At 40.6% G+C, this 12725-nt stretch overlaps 1 protein-coding gene across 4 annotated transcripts in view; it reads left to right on the top strand.

The window, feature by feature from the left end:
* Nucleotides 1-12725, top strand: part of LOC140480713 (rho GTPase-activating protein 21-like) — a 232140-nt gene that overhangs the window by 125531 nt on the left and 93884 nt on the right. For all 4 annotated transcript variants that reach the window (XM_072575976.1, XM_072575977.1, XM_072575979.1 and 1 more), the window contains one exon: nt 7860-7952. In XM_072575976.1, the coding sequence (XP_072432077.1) occupies nt 7860-7952 (93 nt within the window). The remainder of the gene's footprint in view (nt 1-7859; nt 7953-12725) is intronic.

The following is a 12725-nucleotide window of genomic DNA, read 5'->3' as shown; positions in this document are numbered from 1 at the left end:
TTGTTCAGTGTATTGAGTATAGGAGTTGGGAAGTCATGTTGCAGCTGTACTGGACATTGGTTAGGTAAAAACAATGACTGCAGATGCTGAAAACCAAATACTGGATTAGTGGTGCTGGAAGAGCACAACAGTTCAGGCAGCATCCAATGAGCAGCGAAATCGACGTTTCGGGCAAAAGCCCTTCATCAGGAATAAAGCCAAGTACTGTACTGGACATTGGTTAGGCTACCTTTGGAATATTACATTCAGTTTTGGCCTCCTTGCTATAGAAAAGATATTGTGAAACTTGAAAAGGTTTAGAAAAGATTAACCACAGTGAGATGCTGAATAGGCTGGGGCTATTTTGCCTGGCACATTGGAGGCTGGGGGATGATCTTACGAAAGTGTATAAAATCATGGGAGGCATGGATAGAGTGAATAGTCAAGGTCTTTGGAATTCTTTGTGAATTCCAAAGCTAGCAGGCATAGGTTTAGGGTGAGAGGGGAAAGATCTAAAAGGGTCCTAATGGACGACTCTTTCATGCAGAAAGTGCTGCGTGTATAGAAAGAGCTGCCAGAGGAAGTAGTGGAGATTGGTACAGTTACAACATTTAAAAGGCACTGATTTAAAAGATGCTGATTTGCCCTTGCAAAAGACCCATTTATATGTACTGTTTTTTTTTCTGTTAGCCAGCCAATATACTACTAATATCAAAGATCAATGCTGGGACCTCTGCTGTTTTTAATGTATATAACTGACTTGGATGAAAATATAATTGGTCTGATTGGTAAGTTTGCAGACAATACGAAAATTGATGGCATTGTGGATAATGAAGGTTGTCAAAGGATGCAGCAGGATATCTATCAGTTAGAAAGTTGGATGGAGAAACAGCATAGAATTTAATTCAGCGAGGTAAAAACAATGACTGCAGATGCTGAAAACCAAATACTGGATTAGTGGTGCTGGAAGAGCACAGCAGTTCAGGCAGCATCCAACGAGCAGCGAAATGCCTGAACTGCTGTGCTCTTCCAGCACCACTAATCTAGTATAGAATTTAATTCAGACAAGTGAGAGTTGAAGCATTTTGGAAGGTCAAATGCAAGAGGAAAACGTACTGTAAATGGGCGTTCCCTTAGGAGCATATACAAAGGAATCTTAGCGTGCAAGTCTATAGCTCCCTAAAAATGGCAACACCACTAGATAAGGTGGTAAAGGAGGCAAATGGCATACTTACCTTCAGTCAGGACATTCAGTATAAAACTTGGCAAGTCATGTTGCAGGTGTATAAAACTTTAGTTTGACCACATTTCAAATAGTGTGTGCAGTTTTGGTCTCTGGCTCAAATAGATTAAAAACTTTTGATAACAAAAGCTTATCTACCTCAAATTTAAAATTAACAACTGATCCAGCATCCATTGCTGTTTATGGAGGAGAGTTCCAAACAACATCTACCCTTTGTGTAGAAGTGCTTCCTAACATCTTTCCTGAGTGGTCTCTTCAATCAGTGGAATAGTTTTTAATTATTTCCTCTGTCTTTTCCTGTTAATTTTCATGAAGACTTTGATCAGAACACCACAACCTTATAAATTCTGGAGAAAACAGGCTTGATTTTTGAATCCCTCCTCATAATTTAAACCCTGTCAAATCCCCGTTTCAGTCTTGGAAACCTATGTTGTACTCTCTACAATTCCAATATATTCTGGATGTAGGTTTGCTTGCTGAGCTGAAAGGTTCATTTTCAGACGTTTCGTTACCTTACTAGGTAACCTCTTCAGTGGATCTCACACGAAGCAATGCTTGAAACTTCCTGCTTTCTATTTATAAGTTTGGGTTTCTTTGGGTTTGTGATGTCATTTCCTGTGGTGAAGTCACTTCCTGCCCCTTTTCTCAGGGGGTGGTAGATGGAGCCTCCATTCTTCCTAAAGTGTAGCGTTCAGATCTGCTCTCACTAATCCAAGTAAGATCGAGCCAGTGTTTTTGATAACTGCAGCGTAGCATCTGCACACTCAAGATATAAAGGCCAGCTTTCCATTAGCTAGCTTGATTACTTTCTGTAGCTGTTCATGGCATTTTGAAGATCTAAGCCCCCAAGTCTGCTTGGACATCAACTATTTAACTTGGTAGCATCAAGAAAGTACCCTGTTTTATACTTTTTCAGTCCAAATGAATAATCTCTCACTTACTTTGTACTCCATAAACTACAGTTTACCTATTTATCTGGTCTATCAATATGCCCTTATATATTTATGCTATCATCTACATTGTTTACAATGTTGTCTAACTGTGTCATTAGCAAATTTGAATAGACGCTTTTCTGTGCCATTATCCACGTCGTTAGTAAATAATATGAATAGTTGAGACCCTAACACAGATTCTTGTGGGACACCACTGGTGTCAATTTGCACACCTACCCATTATCCCTAACTTCTGCCTACCACTCGATCAATTTCCTAGCCATGTCAGTAATTTGTGAGTTCTGTGAGCTTCTACCTTAGTAACTCTCTTGAGGGACTTTATATCGAATTGCAAAAGACATTTGATAAACAATGTCCATGGACATTCCCCTATTCACTACCATAGTCAACTCTTCAAAAATAAATTCAATGAGGTGTATTAGGCAAGTGCCGTTAAGAAGGCATACGGTGTGTTGGGTTTTATTGATAGAGCGATTGAGTTGTGGGGCCGTAACGTCATGCTGCAACTATACAAAACGCTAGTGCAGCTGCACTTGGAATATTGTGTACAGTTCTGGTTGCCCCATTACAGGAAGGATGTGAAGCACTGGAAGAGTTGCAGAGGAGATTTACCAGGATGTTGCCTGGTCTGGAGGGATGGTCTTATGAGGAAAGGTTGAAGGACTTGCGTCTTTTCTCATTGGAGAGAAGATAGCGAAGAGGGGATTTGATAGAGACATACTAGATGATCAGAGGATTAGATAGGGTAGACAATGAAAGTCTTTCCTAGGATGAGGGGGCATAACTACAAATTGAATGGTAATCTATGTCAGAGGCAAGATCTTTACTCTGTGGTAAGGGCATGGAATGCCCTGCCTGCCAATATGATTAACTCAGCCAATTAGGGAGATTTAAACAGTCCTTGGATAAGCACATGGATTATGATGGGATAGTGTAGGGGAACGAACTGAGAATAGTTCAGAGGTCGGTGCAACAATGAGGCCTGAAGAGCCTGTTCTGCACTGTATTGTTCTATGTAGCCTTCATGAATCCATGCTGACTCCCTGATCAACTGGAAGTTTGAGGAGTTCAGTTATCTCCCCTTTGATTATAGACTACAACTATTTTCCTACCACAGATGTTAGGCTAACTGGTTTGTAATTCCCTGGTTTTCATTTTTTTTGCCCTTCTTAAAGCAGAGTGACATATGTAATTTTCCAATCCAGAGGGATGACACCTGTATCTAGGAAACTGTAGATGCCTTAAGTATAATTTTCATTGTGCTCCCCTACTTCTTTTAACATCCTCAGAAGGAAACTGTCACATATTGGGAATTTATCATTCTTGTTAGTCTGAGTAGCAGCAGCAGCAACAACAGAAAAGGAGAGGGGGTCAACGGCAGCAGTAATAGGATAAATACCTGAAGTGTTGGCCTAGATCGAGGTCAGTCCACACAGTGACAGCAGCAACAAAAAAGGTGTGCAAACTTTAGGGTGAACAGCAACAGCATTATGATAAATACCTGAGGAATGGAGGTCAGTCAAATTGAGTGTGGATCTGAGTTAAGGGGCGACAGCAAAGTGGCTTGACTGCTCAGGAAACCAAGTGTGCCGACAGTGAGCAGTGTCTGGAGAGAAACTACTGTTTGTAGTTGTGGCCTGCTAGGATTGGAGAGTGGGGGTGAGAGACCTGAGTTTTGTGACTGGGGGATTATGTTGTGTAATCAATTTCTGAATTATTGTCTGTAGTTGATGAAGTAGATTTAGCTGATAAGGTTTGAAATGGCAGGAGCATTTGGCCTGTGGAATACCTTGGAATTAATTTAGAAAGACATCATGAATTGGCGCTGGTGGGCTGAAGGGCCAGTTCCTATACTGTACTGTTCTTTGAATTACATTGATTTCCTCATTATTAATATTTTATCTATATTAATTTTATTCTTTCCCTGTTTCCAATACTTAATTTTCTTAGGGCTTCTGGCAAACTGTCCTCCTGTCCTACTGTAAATACTGAGGAAAAGTAATTAATCAAAGTAGTTTTCTACTTTGTCTCCCTTTCTGAAAAAAGTGTTAGCAATACTATTTTAGTCATAGAGACATACAGCACAGAAACAGGGCCTTCGGCCCAACTCGTTAATGCCAACCAAGTTTCCTAAACTGAACTAGTCCCATTTGGCTGTATTTAGCCCATATTCCTCCAAACCTTTCCGATTCATGTTCCTACCCAAATGTCCTTTAAATATTATAATTGTACCTGCCTTCTCTGGCAGCTCGTTCCATATACAGAAGAACCTCGATTATCTGAAGGATACGGGCAAGGGGTATTTCATTCGGTTAATCGAATGCTGCATAGCATAGTTTAGGCAAGCATTGGAACCTTGCAATCTTGCCGGATAATCGAATGCTGGATAATCAAAGTTCCTGTGTACACATCACCCTCTGTATGAAAAAGTTGCTCCTCAGGTCCCTTTTAAAATCTTTCCCCTCCTACCTTAAAGCCTATTCCCTATAGTGTTTAACTCCCCTACCTTAGTGAAAAGACCTTGGCTATTCACCTTATCTATGTCCCTCATGATTTTGCAAACCTTTTACAAGGTCACCCCTCAGCCTAAGCTCCAGGGAATAAAGTTCCAGCCTCTCCTTGTAACTCAAACCCTCCAGTATCAGTAATGTCACTGTAAATCTTTTTTGCACCTTTTCCACTTTAATAGCGATCTTACTATATTAGGTCAACCAGAATTGTATGTAGTAATCCAAATGTGGCTTCACCAGAGTCTTGTACAGCTATAACATGACTTTGCAACTCCTGTACTCCTTGCTCTAACCGATGAAGGCAAGCATGCAAAACGCTGCCTTCACCAATCTGTCTACCTGTGATGCTACTTTCAAGGAACGATGTACCTGCACCCCAGGTCTGTCTGTTTGACAACATTCCCCAGAGTCCTACCAGTAATTGTCCTCATTTGTCTTACTAAAGTGCAACACCTTGCATTTATCTGAATTAAACTACATCTGCCATCCCACTGGCAATGTAATACTGTAGAACTGTTCCTGAATCTAGAGAATTCTGAAACATTTTGGAAGAAATAAAACCAATGCATGAACCACCTGACTTACTGACTCCTTTTAAGAGGCTCAGATGAAGTTCATCAGGATTCAGTGGCTTAGTTTGCAACTAGGACATTTTCCTCAGCACTACTTATCTGTTGATTGCAAATTTCCAGAGTTCCTCACTTCCTCTTAGTTCATATTTTAACAGCTATTTCTGGGATTTTACTTGTACCTCTCTAGTGAAGACTAATGCACAGCACACATTCACCAAATCTGCTTTCAGCTCCTTTTCTACTAGTAATTCTCAGGCTCACTTTCCATAGGAAAAAGACTCCTGGTGATAACTTTTAAAAAGCATTTATAGACACACACCACATTTCTGGTTAGCTTTCTCTCAAACTCTATTTTTCCTTCTTGATTAATCTTTCAGTCATTCTTTGTTCTTATTTGTCCAATCTTTCTGACCTGTCACCTGTCTTTGCTTTGTAAGTTTGATTCTAATTTGATGCAAGTCTGATCCTAGAAATTTCCATGATTCTGAATTCTAGTTTTTAATCCTTGTACTAATGGGAATCGTTTCTATCTATATACTTTTGCCCAGTGCCCTCATGATTTTGAATACTTCTGTCAGATCCCCACGACCTTATCCAAAGAAAACAATCCTGAACAAACCCCAACTCTTCTAATCTATGTAACTAGTCCCAAGGATGACAAACTATTCTCGTGGATCGTTTCTGCACCCTGGCTCATGTCTGTCTCTCCTTCCTGAAGTGTGCAGCCCAGAACTGGTCATAATGTTACAGTTGAGACTGAACCAGTGTTTTATGCGAGTTGATTGTAACCTTTTTGCTGTTTGTAATTGATGCCTCTATTTATAGAGTCCAGGATCTTGTGTGTTTTATTAATCTCTCACGCAACCTTTCCAGCTAGCATCACTGGTTTGTGCACACCTATCCCCATATCCTTCTGCTTCTGCATCCTGTTTGGAATTATATCCTTTATGTTGTCTCTTTGCATTGTTCTTATCAAAGGACGTTATTTTACACTTATGCATTTAGTCATGCCCTTGTCCTCCTATTTCAGCAACTTGTCTGCATTTAAGTCTTATGCTGTCTTGTAGGTTACAGTACTTCTGAACTTTGTATTTGCAACAAATATTGAACTGTGTCCAATGTCTATGTGGGTTTCCAGCGGGTGCTCCGGTTTCCTCCCACAGTCCAAAGATGTGCAGGTTAGGTGGTTTGACTGTGATAAATAGACCATCATATCCAGGATTGTGTAGACGAGGTGGGTTAGCCATGGGGAATGATGATTTATAGGGGTAGGGGGTGGGTCTGGGTGGGATGCTCGTCAGAGGGTTGGTATGGATCTGATTGACTGAATGGCCTGCTTCCACACTGTAAGCACTCTATGAAAAAAGACAATTGCTGTTAAGCAGTCTATTTTTACATTTCTGACTAACTTCCCCTCGTGACAATTTATTTAACCTGATTAAACCTTTTTGTTGTTATTTTAGGACTGAGATAAAGGAAAACTTTTCTCTTAAGGTTGTGTAATGATTTGGAGGTTTCGGTATTGGACTGGAGTGTGCAAAGTTAAAAATCACACAACACCAGGTTATAGTCCAACGGGTTTATTCTGACGCATTAGCTTTTGGAGTATAAGAGTTTGACTTACAATCTTATGAAGATGATGAAGGAGCAGCGCTCCAAAAGGTAGTGCTTCCAAATAAATCTGTTGGACTACAACCTGGTATTGTGAGATTTGTAAGGTTGTGTAACATTGCAATCATGTCTGCTGAGGTGGAGGTCACTAAATATTTTTAAGGGTAAGGGAGTGTCTAGTGGGGGCAGGTGGTGGTTCTGTGGTAGTGCTATTGGACTAGTAACCTAGAGACCCGGCTAATATTCTGGGGATATATTAGTTCAAATCTTACCAAGGAATTTGAATTCAATAAAATTCTAAGCTGAAAGTCTCGCTTGATATCAACCATGTAGCCACTGATGATTATTGTAAAACTCACCAAGTTTTTTAATATCCTTTTAGGGAAGGAAATTTCCTATTTTAGCCTGGGGTGTTGTCTATCTCAGACTGCAAAGCAATGGGCAGCATTGGGCAATAGGTGCTGGCTTGCAGCAGTACCAACGTCCCATAAATAAAAAGAAGTCAAAGGTAATCAAGGAGAGATGCGAACGTGGAATTCGGAACTCATTTTATTGTGGAGCAGGTTGAAGGACCAAATTGCTGACTTCTGGTTCTAATTCATATGTTGGGGTTGTTGTTGCAGGCATTGGAATATTTACAGTTTGCCAAGAGCAAATAACTTGATAACATTGTTTTGTTGTGCATGTTTCAACAGAATTATTTTTAGTGGGTTATTTTTGGATTGTAGTAATCTGTAAACCTTAAATCCTCATCGAGCCAGAAAACAGCTGATGTTCTGTGCCTAATAAGGTTTTGATTACTGTTATTTAATTCATTCAGATGAATCCCCTAACTTTGATGTTAGATGGAATTAAGTGGAATTTGTTTTAAATAGTCTTGATATTAATTAATTAATACTTTTTGAAAAAATATTTTCAGCTTGAAAATTTCACAGTCTAGTGTGAAACAAGCTCTCTTAAATTGACTAATGAGCCTTCCTTTTTTATACAGGACAAACTAGAGGCAAGCTGGAGCCCATGGACACCATCTTTGTTAAACAGGTTAAAGAAGGTGGACCAGCGCATGGAGCTGGATTATGTACAGGTACTAAGATGCTCGTTTAAGAACACAGTTCATGAAATGAGTGTTATGCACTGGGCTTTTAGAAATGTTGACTCAGTTTCATATTTAAAGGCATAGCTGGAGCATACAGAATATGGAGTCATAGAGGTGTACAGCATGGAAACAGACCCTTCGGTCCAACCCGTCCATACCGACCAGATATCCCAACCCAATCACCAGGACCCGGCCCATATCCCTCCAAACCCTTCCTATTCATATACCCATTCAAATGCCTTTTAAATGTTGCAATTGTACCAGCCTGCAGCACATTCCATACTTTGAGGAAGCATTGCGGTTCCTGTTCTGTATTCCTAAGATATATTCCCTGAGTGGCAGGTCATATCTAATAATACTGTAGTTGTGCTGGCTGTTGCATAAAGGTAGTCATGCAAAATTTATTTCCTCTACCTGAATGTCTTTTTAACCAAACTCTTATTATATATAAATCCATTTATTGCTTCTCACGTTTTCAAGAGTACCATTTTCTGTTCCTGGAATTCATCATTTTTCATTGGGTTTGACATATCATTGGCTTTTTAATGGCCTGAATCATAGAGCGAACAGTATTCTGATGTAGGATGTGGGATTTAGGTTGTCACTGTTTCAACTCTCTGCACTCTGAAATTTGTAGTTTGCAAGTGGTATTTACATCAATGTTTGAGCTTACTGTTTAAAAAAAGACCAGGATACTGTGTTGCCCATTGTGGGGAACTGGTTGCGACCCCCTGTCAGTTCCAGGGGGGCTGCTCAATGAAATCCTTAGGCCCTCACTATGCCTTCCTGGTAATGAGGTCCTTGCCAGTCACCATCTTGCCCTCTGAAAGTTACCAGCCGGTCGGTAGACTCATGCGGTGACCAATGTTTCAGTTCCATTGTGACGTTTCTGATTTTCTTTCAATCTATACTAGTATGGTTTTCCCAGTCTCATGTACTCTAATTTTATTCACTGGGATCTCATCATTCCTGATGAAGGGCTTATGCCTGAAACATCGATTTTCCTGCTCCTCGGATGCTCCATGACCTGCTGTGCTTTTCCAGTGCCACACTCTTCGACTTTTATGAAAAGCCATCTGAAAAATCCAAATACACTGCATTCTTTTGTCAGTGTGACAGGTAGTATCCTAAAAAGAAACTCCTATCAGGTTTTTCAACCATGATTTTCCATAAGACCATAAGACATAGGAGTGGAAGTAAGGCCATTCGGCCCATCGAGTCCACTCCGCCATTCAATCATGGCTGCTGGGCACTTCAACTCCACTTACCCGCATTCTCCCCGTAGCCCTTAATTCCCCGAGACAACAAGAATCTATCAATCTAACTTTCCAAACCTACTGTCTGGTTATCGCATTTTTTAATAATTGATTCTCACATTTTTCGAAGCGCTGATATCAAACTGACAGTCCTGTTGTTCTTCACTCTCCCCTTTCTTCTCTACAATGGAATTCACTATCACAGAAAGTGGCTGAGGCAAAAACATTGTGTTTTTCAAGGACGCGGTATATACAGCTCTTGTGGCTAAAGGCATAAAGGGATATGAGGAGGGCAGTATTAGGATATTAAGTTTGATTATTAGCCATGAATGGCAGAGCAGGCTCAAGGGGTCAAGTGGCCTACTCTTGCTCCTATCTACTACATTATACATAAATAGTTACATTTTCTTTCCACTTGCGCTTCTCAGCCCCAAGGAAACATTCCAGAATCTAATGATTATTTGTTTGTTTGTACAGAACTTGAATATTGTTTGAAGGAAAAAGCTACATCTTGTCACAACTTTTCACCTTGCATTCATCAGGGCAATTTGCAAGACTTGCAAGATAAAGAGCCACAACAATGTATCTGTTTTTAAGCAATGAGCTGAATAATTTTGAAAGCTAACAACCAGCTCTCCATCTACCACCTTCAATGTTATAGGACTGAATTGGTCTAGTGATTTTATCAACTTGGTTCAGTATTCTTCATGAATATTAATTTCTTTTAGTTCCTCAATTTCACAGCGCCTGTGTTTTTCTAGTATTTGAGATGTTTCCTTTATCTTCTGTGAAAACAAAAGCAAAGTTACTGTTTAATGTAGTGTTTCATCAGTAGCGAATAGCCTACTAAGGAGATTAGTCCCAGTTCTAGTAAGATGCAGTTTGTCCATCGTGCACAGGTCCTACTTGCCCTTTAACTGGGCAGAAAACCTCACAAAAATTGCTCCACATTTATTCTTCAGCCACATGGTCAATCGCTGAGTTCTCCCATTTCTGTGCTCACTAGGCCATTAGACTAGAAGTAAAGATTAATGCTTTAGATGTCCTGCTTTCATTCCTACCTACTCAAAATTAGCTTTAGGGGCCTTTTTCATCTGATCTCTCGATATTCGCCAGAAGAATACCCAGCAGCAACTCTGAGACATCCTTTGTTCTGGTGCCAGGAAAGTAACAGACCATTTTGGAGTTTTCGAGTCATTCAGCTTGAGAGTCAAAAAAGCTTGTCCATTCCCCTAACTAATGAATCCCCTATCATTACTCCGCTTGTCTGTTTCTTTCTCCCTTCCTGTACAGCTGAGCAACTTGACTTTGACTGCACTCCTCTGACGATCCAATATTCTCACTCCAGTAGCCAAAATGACAAACCACTGAGCAAGCAGAAACTAACAGGCATCCTGCATCAGGACTGGCACATGGAGTTTAATTTACATAAATGTAAGGTGCTTCATCTTGGAAAAGCACTTAATGGGAACCTCTTGGGGAGTGTTGCTGAACAAAGAGACCTTGGAGTGCTGGTTCATTGTTCCTTGAAAGTAGAGTTGCAGGTAGGTAGATTAGTGAAGGAGGAGTTTGGTATGCTTACCTTGATTGGTCAGAGCATTGAGTATCGGAGTTGGGCGGTCATGTTGTGGCTGTACAGGACATTGGTTAAGCCACTTTTGGAATACTGCATGCAATTCTGATCTGCCTCCTTTGGAAGGATGTTGTGAAACTTGAAAGGGTTCAGAAAAGATTTACAAGGATGTTGCCAGGGTTGGAGGATTTGAGCTATAGGGAGAGGATGAGTAAGCTGAAACTGTTTTCCCTGAAGTGTTGGAGGCTAAGGAGTGACCTTAGAGGTTTATAAAATCATGAGGGGCATGGGTTGGGTTGGGGGAGTTCAGAATTAGCGGGCATAGGTTTAGTGTGAGACGGGAAAGGTTTAAAAGGGAGCTAAAGGGCAATGTTTAAACGCAGAGAGTAGTGTGTGTATGGAATGTGCTGCCAGTGGAAGTGGTGGAGGCTGGTACAATTACAGCATTTAAAAAGCATCTGGATGAGTATATGAATTTGAAGAGTTTAGAGGGTTATGGGCCAAATGATGTCAAATGGGACGATTCAGATATTTGGTTGGCATGGACAAGTTGGACCAAAGGGCCTGTTTCCGTGCTGTGCATCTCTATGACCTACCTGGTTTTCTTGGACTACCGAGCAGTTACCCATTTCATTTCTACCACTGTGTTCTTAGCCTGTGGTGTGACCAGCTACCTGAGCATGCTGTCCATGTAGCTATCTGCCTCTTGAATTTCTGCAGCATGTGACACTTGCTGCACAAGTGGTCAGCTGCGTAATAGCACAACAGCCCAGATGCTACAGAAAACGTTCCATGTCTTAACTATATTTTACTTCGCTTACTTATCGAACGGCCACATGAACTATCAACAGTTGCTTCAGTTTTGAGTCAGTTTCTCCATAGCTACCAGGACATACACTAGTAGTAGGTAAGGCAGATGAACTTGGGGCTTGGATTAGTACCTGGGAATATGATGTTATTGCTATTACTGAGACTTGATTGAGGGAAGGGTATGATTGGTAACTAAATATCCCAAGATATCGATGCTTCACGCTGGATCAAGAGGGAGGTAAAAGGGGTGGAGGAGTTGCATTATTGGTCAAAGAAGATATCACAGCTGTGCTGAAGGAGGGCATTATGGAGGACTCAAGCAGTGAGGTAATATGGGCAGAGCTTAGAAATAGGAAGGATGCGGTAACGATGTTGGGGCTGTACTACATGTCTCTGAATAGTAAATGTGAGATAGGGATATAAATATATAAACAGATCATGGAAAGATGAAGGAGCAACAGGGTGGTGGTAGTGGGTGATTTTAATTTTCCTAACATTGACTGGGAAATCCACGTTCGATATGTGGGAGGCTTTTAAACAGAGGTTGATTAGAGTTCAGAAGAGATATGTTCCTGTGAAAATTTTGACTGGGATTCACTTAGTGTTAGAGGTATGGATGGAGCAGAATTTGTAAAGAGCATCCAGAGGGTTTTCTAGACCAGTATGTAAATAGTCCAACTCTGGAAGGGGCCATACTGGACCTGGTGTTGGGAAATTAGCACAGCCAGGTGTTTGAAGTTACAGTAGGGGATTACTTTGGGAATAGTGACCATAATTTCATAAGTTTTAGATTACTCACAGACAAAGACGAGAGTGGTCCGAAAGGAAGAGTGCTAAATTGGGGAATGCCAACTATACTAATATTCGGCAGGAGCTAGGGAATTTAGATTGGGAGCAGCTGTTGAAAGGGAAATCCACGTTCGATATGTGGGAGGCTTTTAAACAGGGGTTGATTAGAGTTCAGAGGAGATATGTTCCTGTGAAAATTTTTTTATTTCAAAAATATACTTTATTCATAAAATATTTTGATGGTCTGTACAGTTGGTCATGCCATACATACGTAAACATTCCATTCCTTTGCATACAGAGATCAGAATTTATCATTTGTATATACAGGTCTAT

Source organism: Chiloscyllium punctatum, chromosome 8, assembly GCF_047496795.1.
Source record: "Chiloscyllium punctatum isolate Juve2018m chromosome 8, sChiPun1.3, whole genome shotgun sequence".
In the NCBI taxonomy this organism is placed as follows: domain Eukaryota; kingdom Metazoa; phylum Chordata; class Chondrichthyes; order Orectolobiformes; family Hemiscylliidae; genus Chiloscyllium; species Chiloscyllium punctatum.
The sequence above is the reverse complement of the archived record's forward strand: the minus strand, read 5'-3'. Positions and strand labels throughout refer to the sequence as shown.